The 14782-nt window shown below is 44.0% G+C and overlaps 1 protein-coding gene across 6 annotated transcripts in view; it reads left to right on the top strand.

Annotated features, from left to right (window-relative positions):
- The window catches only part of STARD13 (StAR related lipid transfer domain containing 13), a 480039-nt gene that overhangs the window by 198852 nt on the left and 266405 nt on the right, over positions 1-14782 (top strand). For all 6 annotated transcript variants that reach the window (XM_039530647.1, XM_039530680.1, XM_039530670.1 and 3 more), the window contains one exon: positions 420-453. In XM_039530647.1, the coding sequence (XP_039386581.1) occupies positions 420-453 (34 nt within the window). The remainder of the gene's footprint in view (positions 1-419; positions 454-14782) is intronic.

Genomic DNA, 14782 nt, shown 5'->3' with positions numbered 1-14782 from the left:
GTATGGAGTGATCCTCATCAAGGCTGGAGAGACAGCATTTAACGGATGAGGCAATGTAGCAGTTTAGTGCTTCTGAGATAGAGGTGCAGATGATTATCATGTAGCGGGACCAAAGAATGCACAATAGCAAGATATGGAAGTGGCTGCATCTCAAGCAAACAGCAGATTCTATGAAGTTCTCATCTGGAATCTTCTTGGTATCCAGAAGGATCAGTTCAGTCTTTTGGTTTTACATAAATTGGGTGAAAATTAAGCTTATCTTGTCCCCAGGGCCTTTAATTTAAAAGTTATGGGTTGTACTGACCTAAACAAGATGGCGATGTTTTCAAGTCTGTTCTTACTTTTGTCATAAAACTATATCTTGAGCCTTTTGGGAAAATGTGTTCTTGCTAAACTAAAAAAAGAATTATTTCTTACAGGTGTTGTCTCAGAAGTGGAGCAAAGAGAAAGCAGGTAAGTCCATAGTCTTTTGCAAAAGACATTCTGCTACTTACAAGTTATACCCTATTGAAAGTTTCTCAAGAAACAAGATAGACATGTTAAAAGAATATACATCTTGATGGAGCATCAGTGGTACTATCTGCGTTTATACTAGACTCAGGTTCTGTATGTTTTTCAGTGCTGTTGTTTTGGACAGTTTTGTACTATTGTCCATGAACATAGTGTATACGTTTTCTCTAGTCACTGTTAGGCCATAGGGAAGTTGCAAATTCTGCTACTTTGGTTTTACAGCTTGTAAAGTGGTTTCTGAAATAATATGATAAAGTAAAATATATTTCTAGAGAGTCAGTGTTAGTGACATGGAATTTGACAGTATGCCAGAATCTGGCCTCTTTCTTGCCACTATTTAAAGTGTATTTATTTAGCTAGGACTTTGGCAAATCATTTATGGGACATTAAAGAGGGATCACTGTCAGACTGATGTGGCCATTAAGTATTAACGATACCCGATTATTTGATTAGTACATGGGAAATTATTTCTTTTGTAATTAATTTTATGTGAGGCACCCAAGTTCATCGCAATAGTCATTACACTTGTGGAAATAAATATCTAGAAATCCAAACTCACTCAGTGTGACTGCTAGGAGCTTAAAGAAAGGTTTGGATATGCATCAGTGTGCACAGAGGTCCTCATTCAGCACTGCACTTAAAATATGCTTAAATCCCATTGACTTAATGAGTCCAATTGATTTCAGTGAGATGTAAGCCTATGGATGAGTGCTTTGTTGAACTAAGTCCAGAGTTCTTTAATATGTTGTAACTGAGAGCAATGAAGAAATGTAGAAAACAGCATGTGTTTTCAAAAGTGATATTGGTATTTCATAACAGTAACGTAATTTTGCAAAGAAGCCCAAAGAATGACTTGGTCAATACTTATTGTCACACAACCCTATGTCTGTTAGAACCCTTTTAAAATCATGAAGTATGGGGTTTCTGGATCTGCACAAATCAGAGAAAAAAATTAATTTCCTTTACAGTGCAAAGTACAGTGAATATGCAACACACGCTGATTAAACATAAAGCAATTGTGGAACTTTGTTTTAATGATTTTGTCTCCATATTACCCTACTTCTCCTCTTTATCTGGCTGGGGGACTGGTTTGAACATGTCCTCTAACCCTGTGATCTCTTCTAGTTTAAATTAGCATCTGCCCCCTTTCCTTCTGTTCCCAAATTGCATCTTCTGTCTTTCCAAGGGCTGTCTTAACTCTGGTAGATATAGATGAGGGAATCATTTTTACCGCCAATGTCACTGGTTCAATGGATCAGCTGGCAAAGATGCTGATTTAGCACAATGGTTGGAATCTGGCCTAAAAAACTGAGGTCTTAATTGGCAGTTCTGAGCCCATCTACTTTACCATTGTGTCAATGAAATGTGATGGTTGTTAATTATAGTATAGTTCTATTATGTTTCTGTGCACATTAACTTTATCTAGTAGATCAGTTGTATTTTTGAGTAAACAATGTCAATACTTACCTATGAAAAATAAGTCTACATTATGCTAAAGGTGAACAGCTTCCATCAGATGCTGGTATTGATTTAGTAATGAAATATTTTCTTCAGTTCTTTATTGAAATATGTACTTGAATCAAAATCTATATGTTGCACTGAAGACTGGAATCTTAAAGGATTTACAAGCATGTGAATTTTAAACAAAATGGAGTATTTAAACAGCATTTCCAGTATTTTCACTATGATAAATTTCTTAATTGCTTTTCTTTTACAATAATATATCCTTTGTCTCTGCAAGAGAAATAAGATTTATCACACATCTTACAGTTGGAGAATGCTTGCTGCAAATTGGATACCAATAGGCTTTGTTACAAGTGATTTCCTGACATAATTTGCTCACTGAAGTTTAACCATGGCATGTTGTTATGTAATAGAGCTGGTCAGGAAATTTTCAGTGAAACAGTTTTTCATCCAAAAATTGCAATTCATCAAAACCAGACTTTTGACAGAAGATCTCTTTCGACAAATTTCCCATTTTAATTTATTTTGGGAAAAAATGTATATGCCATTGAAATATCATGTTTTGATATTTTCAAAAGGAAAAGTGTTGTTGACTTTGTTTTGAAATTTAAGTTACATTATAGTAAAACAAAATGTAAAAAGTCAAAATCAAAATGAAACATTTTGAAATGACCGAAACAAAGCACTTCAATTGACCTCAGCTGAATTTTTTTCAAATGTTTTAGTTCACAAAAATTTTCAAGATTCTGACATTTTGTCCCAATTCAGGATGGGAAAAAATGTTGAAATCTGAGAAATTCTGTCCAGATGGGAAACCAGTTTCCTACCCTGCTCTGTTATGTACAGCAATACAGTACTCTTTGTTTGATATGCATCTTATCAAAACACAAACACTGGAGATTCCCTACCATTGTAAGTTTCCTTATCATTATCCATTATAGGCAATATTTTTTGTTGTTGTTTTTAAAGCGGAATATTTTTAAAGGCAAACAGAATTTGCAAAAACCTATATCAATGCAATATCAAGGTTGTGAATTTAAGCACAATCAAATCAGGAATTTAAGGTTTGTGTTGCAAAATTAACTTGCCCATAATGGGCACACTACTTATTAAGGTGCATCTTTAGCAGGTGAACTAGAAAACAAAGGGTAGGAATAAATGGTCAGTTTTTACAGTGGAGCGATGTAGCAGGGTTCCCCAGGGATCTGTACTGGGACCAGTGCTGTTCAACATATTAATAAATGAGCTGGAAAAAGGAGTAAACAGTGAGGTGGCAAAGTTTGCAGGTGATACATATTATTGAAGATAGTGAAGTCCAAGCTGACTGCAAAGCGATACAAAGGGATCTTACAAAACTGGATGACTGGGCAACAAAATGACAGATGAAATTCAGTGTTGATAAATGCAAACTAATGCACATTGGCAAACATAAATCACAACTATACATACAAAACAGTGGGGTCCAAATTAGCTGTTACCCTCAAGAAAGAGTTCTTGGAGTCATTGTGGATAGTTCTCTGAAAACATCTGCTCAATATCAATGTCGAAAAAGCTAACAGAATGTAAGGAACCCTTAGGAAAGGGATAGATAATTAAAACAAATTAATAGGTGTCAGGTTTAAAACCAACAAAAGGAAGTACTTCTTCATATAATGCATTGTCAACCCGTGGAACTTGTTGCCAGAGGATGTTGTGAAGGCCAAAAGTATAACTGGGCTCAAAAAAGAATTAGATAAGTTCATGGAAGATAGGTCCATCAATGACTATTAGACACGATGATCAGAGATGCAACCCCATGCTGTGGGTGTCCCTAACCCTCTGAAGCCAGGAGGTAGGACAGGATGACAGGATAGATCACTAGATAATTTTCCAGTTCTGTTCATTCCCTCTAAAGCATCTGGCACTGGCCACTCTCAGAAGACAGGATAATGCATTAGATGGACCATTGGTCTTGCCCAGCGTGGCCATTCTTATGTTCTTATGAAATAGTCTTCAAAAAATACCAAACAGCTATGTGCAATCAGCCACTTAATTTTGCATTTCCTGACTGTTTTGTGTTTAACTTCAAAATCTTAAAGATGCAATAATGTAATTTGTGCATTCAATTTCTTTAGTGTGTTAAAGCTCTCTTAATAAAAGAAGAACATAAGCAGAGAAGAAAGTCCCCAAACTTCACCTCTCATGCTTTATTTCTCTGCACTCCTCTCTCTCTCTCTCCTTGACATTCCTCCTCATTCTTTTCCCTTGGTCACCACTTCCACATTCCTCTCCTTTTCCCTTTGTCCTTTCTTTCTCTTTCCTTGGCCCTTTCCTCCTTATAGATTCCTTTCCTCTTCTTTCAACTTCAGTGTCCCACCCTCCATTTTCTCTCCCTCTAGGGTTGTCATGGCATAAAGAATGAATTTCAGGTAATGCTAGAATTGCTCAGGGGTTCGTCATCTTCTTCCCCACCTACTATGAAGCTACCAGTTGTTTACAGGGAGTCCTCACTTCCAGCCTTGAATAAGGAAGGAGCTAGTGATCAGCGACAGTGCTACTAGAATACTGGACAGTAGGAGTTTCGAGCCTTTTTCCCTGTCATTGGTTGGAACCAGTGTTCCTCTGGTCAGGTCAGGGGCATACATATGTTGCTTTCCCTGGCCTCTAGTAATAGCTCCACAAAATCACATTTGTCTGTGAGGGGAAAATACTTTTCTTTTACTGTTTTTCTTTTCTTATGCATTTTTTTAGCTTTTAAAAATAAATAAAAGATGTTTGGGATGCCATTTCCTGGAGTTTCAGAGTGAGTTCCTCACAATATGTTTATCAGAATACTTAAAATGTTTTCTAAGAAAAGTTGCAACTGCACAGAGTCACTTGGGCCCTCCGGGAAACATTTTAGGGCACACCAGCATTGTTAGAAATATAGTGACATGTTCAACCCTCAAGAATATGGCAATATTTTTATGAGTATGAATATTGTAAATAACATTCTGCACATTGAAGATGATGTACATTAGGAGAAAATATTAAATACTGGCAAGAGGTGAGTTAGTAAAGGGATGACTTGGTATTCCTGTTCTACTTCCTGATTTATTTCCCTGATACTGTATGCTGTGCTATAAGAGTTGCCACTACTAAACAACAAATCTAAACTTTTGAACCAAACCCGTCACAATGATTTTCAAATAACTTAAACCGTAAATTAGAGGATACTCATTTCCAAAGGACAAGATGAGTTTTCTCCAGGTTTGGAGTTCACATTTCTGTGAACAGTTGTGAGTGCATGTTCCTATACCACAGTTAGCTACAATAATTAAACTTGAGTTTGCAGCCCCGGCAGCTTTTAATCATTTAGTAAATTACTGTGCCCAAAATGTTCAAACTTACCATACTTAGGCCTGGTCTACAGTATGAGTTTAGGTCGAATTTAGCAGCATTAAATCAAACTAACCCTGCACCCATCCACACAACAAAGCCATTTTTGTCAACATAAAGGGCTCTTAAAATCGATTTCTGTACTCCTCCCCGACAAGGGGAGTAGCGCTGAAATCAACATTGCCAGTGTGAATTAGGGTTAGTGTTGACACAATTCGACGGTATTGGCCTCCGGGAGCTATCCCACAGTGCACCATTTTGACCGCTCTGGACAGCAATCTGAACTCGGATGCACTGGCCAAGTAGACAAGAAAAGTCCTGCGAACTTTTGAATTTAATTTCCTGTTTGCCCAGCGTGGAGAGCTCATCAACACAGGTGACCATGCAGAGCTCATCAGCACAGGTAACCATGCAGTCCCAGAATCGAAAAAGAGCTCCAGCATGAACCATATGGGAGGAACTGGATCTGATCGCTGTATGGTGAGACGAATCCATGCTATCAGAACTCCGTTCCAAAAGATGGAATACCAAAACATTTGAAAAAATCTCCAAGGCCATGGTGGACAGAGGCCACAACAGGGACTCAACACAGTGCCGCATGAAACTTAAGGAGCCGAGACAAGCATATCAGAAAGCCAAAGAATCAAATGGACATTCCAGGACAGAGCGGCAGACATGACGCTTCTACACTGAGCTGCAGGCAATTCTAGGCGGGGTCCACCACCACTACCCCACCCCGTCCGTGGACTCCGATGATAGGGTACTCTGTCGCCATACCGGAAGATTTTGCGGACGGAGAAGATGAGGAGGAGGAGGAGGTTGAGGAGAGCACACAGCACACTGTTCTCCCCAATAGCCAGGATCTTTTTCTCACCATGATGGAAATACCCTCCCAACCCTCGCAAGGCGGTATCGCGGACCATGAAGCCGTAGAAGGGACCTCTGGTGAGTGTACCTTTGTAAATATAAAACATGGTATAAAAGCAAGTGCGCTTTAATGATTAATTTGCCCTGAGGACCTGGGATGCATTCGTGGCCAGTACAGCTTCTGGAAAAGTCTGTTAATGTGTCTGGGGATGGAGCAGAAATCCTCCAGGGACATCTCCTTGAAGCTCTCCTGGAGGTACTCTAAAAGCCTTTGCAGAAGGTTTCTGGGGAGAGCAGCCTTATTCCATCCTCCATGGTAGGACACTTTACCACACCATGCTAGTTGCAAGTAATCTGGTATCATTGCATGACAAAGCCTGGCAATGTATAGTCCCGGTGTTTGCTGGCATTCAAGCAACGTCCGTTCTTTATCTCGCTGTGTTATCCTCAGGAGAGTGATATTATTCATGGTAACCTGGTTGAAATACGGGAATTTAATTAAGGGGACATTCATAGGTGGCAATTCCTACTGGGCTGTTTGCCTGTGGTTGAAATGAAATCCTCCCTGCAGTTAGCCAAACGGTGGGGTGGGGGTGGGCACTGGCGCTGAGCTGTTTGCGTTTGGCTATCAGGGATCTTACCTGATACCAGCCATACGGTTGGGGAAGGGTTAAAGCGATTATTGCAGAGAAAAGGATTGGGGGGGGGGGCTTCACGCTGAGCTGTTTGCGTTTGGCTAGCAGGGATCTTCCCTGATACAGCCTTCTGTACACTGGGGTGGAGTGGTTGGGTGCCTGGAGCCTACCCCCCACGTGTTCTTGGTCATCTGGGTGAGGAAGCGGCTATGGAACATGGAGAGGAGGGAGGGCGGTTAAACAGGGGCTGCAGCGGCAGTCTCTCCAGCTAATGTTCCTGAACCTCCACCAGACGCCGGATCATGTCCGTTTGTTCCCACAGTAGCCCCAGCATTGCTTCGTGCATCCTCTGATCTTCCTGCCGCCAGCTCTCCTCACGTTCACTGGCCACTTTCCTGTCCTGTGCTATTATGTCCCTCCACACTTTCTGCTCAGCTCTTTCAGTGTGGGGCGCCTGCATGAGCTCAGAGAACATTTCATCAAGTACATTCAACAAGTATTGAAGTGGCCTCTTCCTTCTCTCCTCCCCTCCTCCCCCACCCCACCCAGGCTACCTTGTGAGTTAGCTCCCTGTTTTTATAATCAATTAATAAAGAATACATGGTTTTTAAATGATAGTGACTTTATTTCCAATCTGTGATTGAAGGGGGGAGCCCAGGAGTAGCAGGGAGCTCCAGGGGCTATTTAAAGGGCCCGGGGCTCCAGCTGCCTCTGCTGCCCTGGTCCTTTAAATAGCTGCAGGAACCCCGCAGCTTCCCCAGGGCTCCCACAGCTATTTACAGGGCCAGGGTGGTAGAAGCTGCGGAGCCCCAGGCCCTTTAAATAGCCCCCGGAGCCCTGGGCTGCTGCTGCTACCCCAGTGGGGGAGGCACTTACCTTACAGGATGGGCCAGGGCTGGCTCTGACTCCCTCAGCCATGCCCCTTCTGCCTTAGGCCCCACCCCTTCCAGGGGCCAGAGTTGGCCCCAGCATACCGGTAAGTCACTGGACTTACTTTCACCCCTGGTCTTGGGAGGGGGTGGTCAGGGGACAAGGAGCTGGAGGAGGTTGATGGGTTGTGGGTTTTGAGGGGGGCAGTCAGGGGCAGGACGTGGGTTGGGGTCGGATAGGGAGGAGACAGGCACGTGGGGCTTGTACTCACTGCGCGGTTCCCTATCGGGTCTTCGGCGGCACTTCGGCAGCGGGGGCGGGTCTTCACTCGCTCCGGGTGAAGGACCCGCCACCGAAAACCCGGAGCAATTGAAGACCCCCCCGCCGCTGAAGTGCCGCCAAGTACCCAGTAGGAAACCAGTTCTTAGGATTTTGGGAGCTCATCACTGTGTCAATCGTATTGTTGCTGTCATTTCATAGGGGAGCTGCTTGTCTGCCCTGCTGGGATATAGTTACCATAATAAAATAGCCAACAACAACAACAAAAGAGAAAATATATTATGGGGAGAAAAATTACTATCCATTTTGACAGACCCATCATTATTCCATATGGTAGCAAATTGCACTTTGATTGTTCTTAGCAGTACTTCTTAAGAAAACTTATTTATAACTGAGGTTTTGAGTAGTGTTGAATGCTGCTTAAGAAGAGTGACATAAATAATAGTTTGTAATCCACTAGTAAATGCCCCTCTAGTAAACGCCACATAGAAGATGACGTTCTTCTAACTCAAGTACGAGAGGTCTGTGCTGGGGAAATCAAAGGTCCTGGGTAGAGTTCTCCAGAGAGAGGTCATTCCATTTCACAGAGGATTCTAATATTTTGACATTTCATTTGATTCCGATTCAGAACAAAAGCCTCAAATTTTGAAATTCTCTGCAAAACACAAAGTTCTTGGGTCTTGGACTGAGACGGTCAGCATGGTGAGCTGCCCCAGAACTGGAACCCCAGAAAACTCTGAGGTCCCTAGCACCAGTGCAGTTCGCATTATTATTAGTTACCATTTTTAGTATAGCAGTGCCTAAGGGTCTCAGCCAAAGATCAGGGCCCCGCTACGCTAGGCACTGTAGAAACATTTCTTGAAAAGACAGTCCCTGTCCTAAAGAACATAAAGTGCAGGTTAAAAAAAAGTAAAATATTTTCTTAAATAATTAGCAATTATTTTTTCAGAGTTTGAAAACTTGTGTGGGTGAGGAGGAGCATTCGGGTGACAACAAAACTCAGCAACAAAACTGGTGCCATGCCCAGTAATGTTCATATCCCCTGGATCTGTCTATGAGCCAGTGTAACCCAAACACCTCCTGGGTGTGATGTTTTGTCCCCTCTAGTGGCGCTGAGACCACTTAGAGATTAATGAGTCTTCTCTACAGCCTTAGCTAAGGGCCAATTGACTTTTTGCTCATGCACTAAGCTTCAGAGGTCCCCGGTTCAATCCCACCGACCAACAACCAGGGTTGGTCAGTGTTACAAGTGGGGGCTCATCCGGGATATCATCTGGGAAGTCTCTGAAGCTCACATGCTTCCTCAGCTAGGGGAAGTATGTAACCCTCCCCCCCCCAACCTCCTGGGTGTGGTGTTCTGTCCCTTCTAGTGACACCAAGTCCACTTAGAAATTAATAAGTCTGCTCTACAGCCTTACCTAAGAGCCAGCTGGCTTTTAGCTCATGCTGTAGAGGCTCATGCACTAAGCTCCAGAGGTCCCAGGGTCAATCCTGCCTGCTGACAACCGGGGTCTGTTGGTGTTACACCAGTACTTGCTGTGCTAAGTAGAATGTACTTATATCATTTAATTTTTCAAGGCATAAGGTCCCTCTCCATACACTAGGTCTAAACTAAAATAGTCTCCTCCAAAACAGCCCTGCTCTAACACCACTAAAGGCAATCCATTCCCTTATCAGAGGTCCAGGATGAAAAGATGTAGCTCTTGCCTTTAGAAATGCTGAGTATAGAGACCTGTGCACTATGAGCTAGAGATCATAGCAGAAAGAAAAAGGAGAGGGTGGAATCACTTGAAAGAAATTGTCAAAGGAACGGGCAGCCCTACTGAAATCCCTGTGACTTTGTTCTGACCTTCCTGTCTGCATCTGTGTTACTCCTCTGGGCAAGTTAGAGCACCTGTTCTGTGGAGGATAATGACGGATAGATGTGTGTGTCTGAGTGAAGGAGAGGGATGCTTCTGGTCTCCAGTCAAAGCACAATCATCACTGGATGAAACTAAGCAAGCTAATTTCTCCCAGTATATCTCCTAGCAGCAATTATTTTACTCAGATTGAGCATTTTGGTTCCTTAATGTATTTTAAAGTTATCACTAAACAGCACAAGACAACAGTTAACTTGAAGCACTCTAGACTGTGGATAAAGGAAGTGAGTTTACTCTACTGACAAAATAATGAAGTCATCTTAAGAGCCGACAGATCTCCTATTTTAATGATGTCTGAAAAACTAAATATAGCAGCATATAGTCATATTTGCTGATGCACAGTAATGTAGTCTCTAGCAGCAAGGAGCTGGCAGAGAAGATGGTGCACTGCCGTAATACAATAAAATCCTTACACGACCTTGGCCATTTGTGAGATGCTCTGTGGATAGATGTGTGCCCTTGACTGATGCATTACGAGATACGAAGAGAAGCAGATGTGACCTTACGGCTTTAACAAATGGCCTGATCCTGCTTTTCCAGGCAAAACTCCTCATTGACTTCCAGGATAACTCTCACTGAAGAAACTGAGACCATATGGCATATCAGCAGCTATATATGTCATGCTTTAAAAGGGACCTGCTGCAAAAAATGGGCCTTATTCTGGGAGGTGCTGAGCACCTGCAACTCTTATCGGCCTTTAGTGGAAACTGCAGATGCTTGGCTCATCTCAAGATCAGGCCCATTCTTTTCATCAGATCCTTCTAACTACATGCACCTTGCGCCTTTTCAGTGGTACAAAGCTTCATGCTTACTGAATATGCCGTGGTTTACTGCAGACCTTGCGCCATGGGCAGGGGCGGCTCTAGGCACCAGCAAAACAAGCTGGTGCCTAGGGCGGCAAAATCTAGGGGGCGGCAAAAGGCTGGGGCCCCAGCTCATCCTGCCGCTGCGAGCCGAGGAGCGGCCCGTCCCCTGCAGCCGGGGCGGGGCGGCAGGCTGGGAAGTCATGCCTGCGGGAGGTCCACCGGAGCCCCGGGACGACTGGACCTGCCGCAGGCATGACTGCGGCAGCTCAAGCGGAGCCGCCGGACCCGCGAACCGTCCGCAGCCGCGGGAGGTCCAGCCGAGCCACGCGGGACCAGCGGTCCCTCTGCAGTCATGCCCGCGGGAGGTCCGCTGCTCCCGCGGCTCCGGGGCGCCTCCCACGCATGACTGCTTGGGGCGGCCAAAAAGGTAGAGCCGCCCCTGGCCATGGGCATAACATAGCTGCACTGCCCCAAGGGCAGACCAGGAATAAGACGGTGACTCAGAGCCACAATCTATTCCGTGATTTCCCCCTCACTCCAGTTGGAGGAACAAGCCCTATACCTGGTGCAGATTACTTTCCCTGCCTGGCTAGTGTGCTGGGGGGTGGAGCCAAGGCTCTGCCCACTGCCCATCCACTCACCTGTACAGGAGAGATAGTAGCAGCCTCTGTAGACTTCTTACAGAGGAGGGTGTCTAGGGTCAGCATCTGACCCTAAGTTATTTGTGAGAAAAAACATTCTACCAGCACATTTTATAGAGCTCAGGATGGGGATATTGTGTGTGTTCTGTAATCAGAACCAACACCGAGTTCAGATCCCCACTAGCACTGGGTGACATTGTTCACACAAATAGTTTATTCAAGGAAAACTGCAGATTTATTGTAAATAAACAACCACATCATTATCATAGAAAAGGGAGTAAAAACACCCCCAAACAAAATAAAATGGAAAACTGGGAGGGGGTGTATTTCAGCTCGAACAAAATGTTTTGTTTGACCCAAAATGAATTTTTTTTTTGTTTGTTCATTTTGGTGAGAAAATCTGAAAAGTTTCCACTTAGGGTCAATCTGGAATGAAAAATCAATTATTCGTTCAGCTTTGCTCCCCACCTGTGATGGGGGTGTATAAACCCCACACCAGCCAGGTAGGGCTTAATGACCCACTCGGGGCATGAGCACCCCCACCCCATCACAACTGCAAGGCATGGAGCCTGGCGGGAAGATGTAAAAGGGAGAAGTCCAGCTGCAGAGCTGGGAGGAGAGCAGACCTTCAGCCCTTGGCTCCTGGAGAGGAGCTCAGCTGAGAGCCATGATGAGCTGCTGAGGGACTGCTCATATGATGCTGCCTTTTGGAGCCCCCTTAAGGGAGATGGGCCTCATGCTGAATAACGCGTGCTTTAGAACTGTTACCAGTGACTCACCTGTAGGTGCCAAACAAGGCTACGGCCTGCTGGAGAATCCTTGAAGGAGGGGAGTCCTGCTGTGGGCTTGTGGCCGTTTTCTTTTGGACCTTCAAGAACTCCAAAGGGGCAGACTGCCATGGCACTCGTCCAGTGGGCTGAGTCTCCTGCAACCAGACCATGGTGTTGGCTGCTCAGAGATCGAAGACCAAGGCCAGGTGAGTGCACAGCAGTGTAGTTGAGTGGGAACATGTCCGACTGCCGTGCTGGTACTATTAAGCACCAGCAATATTGTAATTGAGCCAGAAGAGAGCCTAGTCCCCCTACCCTGTAGTTCCCAAGCTGCCCTGGGTGCTGAAGGGACTCACTCAGCCATGATAAGCTGCACATTGTGGACTTGGCCCTGCTCCACTCCACAAAGCTTCAGAGCTAGTAGCGGGGCCCAGTACAGCCAGCATAGGTACATGACAAGCACACCTCATCCAGGGCACTGGCCTTTCTAAGCAGGGCAGGGGCTCAGCAGATCCTTCCTGTAGGGGCAGCAGCCAGCAAGGGGGAGTCACTTGCCAACTCTGGCTCTTCCTCTGACCAGATCACATAAGCCACCACATCAGGGCAACTCAGCTCTGGGGCTGACTTGGGGGGCGGGTCCATGCACCCTGGAGCAGGCAGAAGTAGGTGTGGGTCAGTCTGTTGGGGATTGCATTAGAGTCAGAGACAAAAGGCTGCTGAGGCCGCAGCTTGTTACTGAGCATGGGACTGGGGTGGCAGGGCAAGCTGCAGTGAAGAGGTTGGCAGGAAATCTTTTTGGGAGGGACACAAGCAGGGTAACCCTAGAGCAGTCAGGATAGGAAGCCAGAGCTTTCCAGAGCTCCTGGGACAGCTTTAATTTTGTTTCCCTCTGATCCACATGGGTTTGGTGGCTCACTTCCTGTAAGTGTGTGTGTGTGTAATTTTTTTAAACCAGACACCCTGTTATTTCAGACAACCTACCTATCTGCAGACATGCCCAGTTTAGCCAAGGATTACTGTACTAGAAGTTCAGTATACAAATCAAATGTGAATAACAATTCAGAAGAACAAGAATTCTTGTTTAAGAAAATCAGTATTGTAATGGTGTACAGATTTAGGACTACACCACTGGAGTGTAGGGCCCTCTCATGCCCCTAGGGGGCACCCTCGGAGGTGTACCCTATGACATCACCCCAGTGACCTCTCTGCTCATCCAAATAAGCCTGTGCAAAATTCTGCTCTTGTTGACATACTGAACTGAGGCCAAAATACAGTCCATTGACTCTTAAAAAATAAAATGGAAACTGCTGGAGAATGTGGTAGCCTAGGATATTGCAGTTAATAGAAAAAAGATGGAGCAGGTTATAAACATGAATTTTTATTGTCTCAGTTTTAATTTGGGAATTGTTCTTGTTTCTATGGAAGAACACAAAATAACCTGATCAAGTAATCTGTGATGGAATACTCTAAATATTACTTAAGATACAAAACCTTCTCTAGCAATAAAACAGTAAAATTTCAGTATGTCCTACCTAGCTACTAAAACTCAGTGTCTTAGCAAATGACTGTCTCCTTTTCACTAAGCTGAAAATAAATTATAACCATAGTTCATTTCTGTAGATCAGTCAGCACATTTTCAATCAAAAAGGAAAATATTTGGAAGACTAATTGAAAAACAATATACATTAGGCAACTTGAAATTAAGGTATTGTAAATATTTTTTATACTTTAAATCATTTTTGCTTAGAGCTGCCAAAGAGACTTTGACACTTAAAGAGCTGATGAATGAGAGAGGGATCTGCTACTTCTCTGGAGACTTAAAAAAAAAAAAAAAACTTGACAAGAACCTTGCTGTATATGATGGTCTAACGTAGGTTGATAAACTGCTCTTAAGTTTACCTCTGTTGGAATTAGAGGGCATTGCCTTACAGCAAGCAGCTTCTGACATCAAGCTTGGGCTGCAGCATGATTTTATTCTGATGTCTAAACAGTTAACAAGGGTTTTCAACATAGAGCCATATTCTGCAGTTATTTACACCTGAGCAACCAGTTCTTCTGCAGTAGTGTTTTCCCACATGTAAATGAAGGGAGCAGAATTTGGCAGTTAATATATTCTATTCCTTAAGACAGGGATCAGCAACCTTTGGCATACAGCCCATCAGGGAAATCCGCTGGTGGGCTGGGCTGGTTTGTTTACCTGCAACGTCTGCAGGTTCAGCCGATCACAGCTCCCACTGGCCACGGTTCGCCATTCCAGGCCAATGGGGGATGCGGGAAGCGGCATGGGCTGAGGGATGTGCTGGCTGCTGCTTCCTGCAGTTCATGAAGGTCATAGTTAAATTAATTTGGTGATCCACACTGGATGACTGTTCCCACCTCTAACAGGTTGGCAGGATTCTTCTTTTGCTCCGTCTAGTTAATTTCTGCTAACTACTTGAAGGAAGTATGAGATGTCAAATTCCATCCTGAGTATAAGGGAGGTAGGGGGTAGCTTTCAGAAAGGACGTTAGGGTCTAGGACAGTTGGATGCAAAAGTAAGGGCCTTAGGGCAACCAAACCTGGGAATATGGCTTAGTTTGGAGTTCATGTTTACTTCAAGTTACTTTTGGTAATAAACCCCAGGAAGTAGCTAACTTTCGACTTTATACAAAGGGTGTGACCTTG

This window comes from Mauremys reevesii, linkage group 1 (genome assembly GCF_016161935.1).
Source record: "Mauremys reevesii isolate NIE-2019 linkage group 1, ASM1616193v1, whole genome shotgun sequence".
Taxonomy (NCBI): Eukaryota; Metazoa; Chordata; order Testudines; family Geoemydidae; genus Mauremys; species Mauremys reevesii.
The sequence above is the reverse complement of the archived record's forward strand: the minus strand, read 5'-3'. Positions and strand labels throughout refer to the sequence as shown.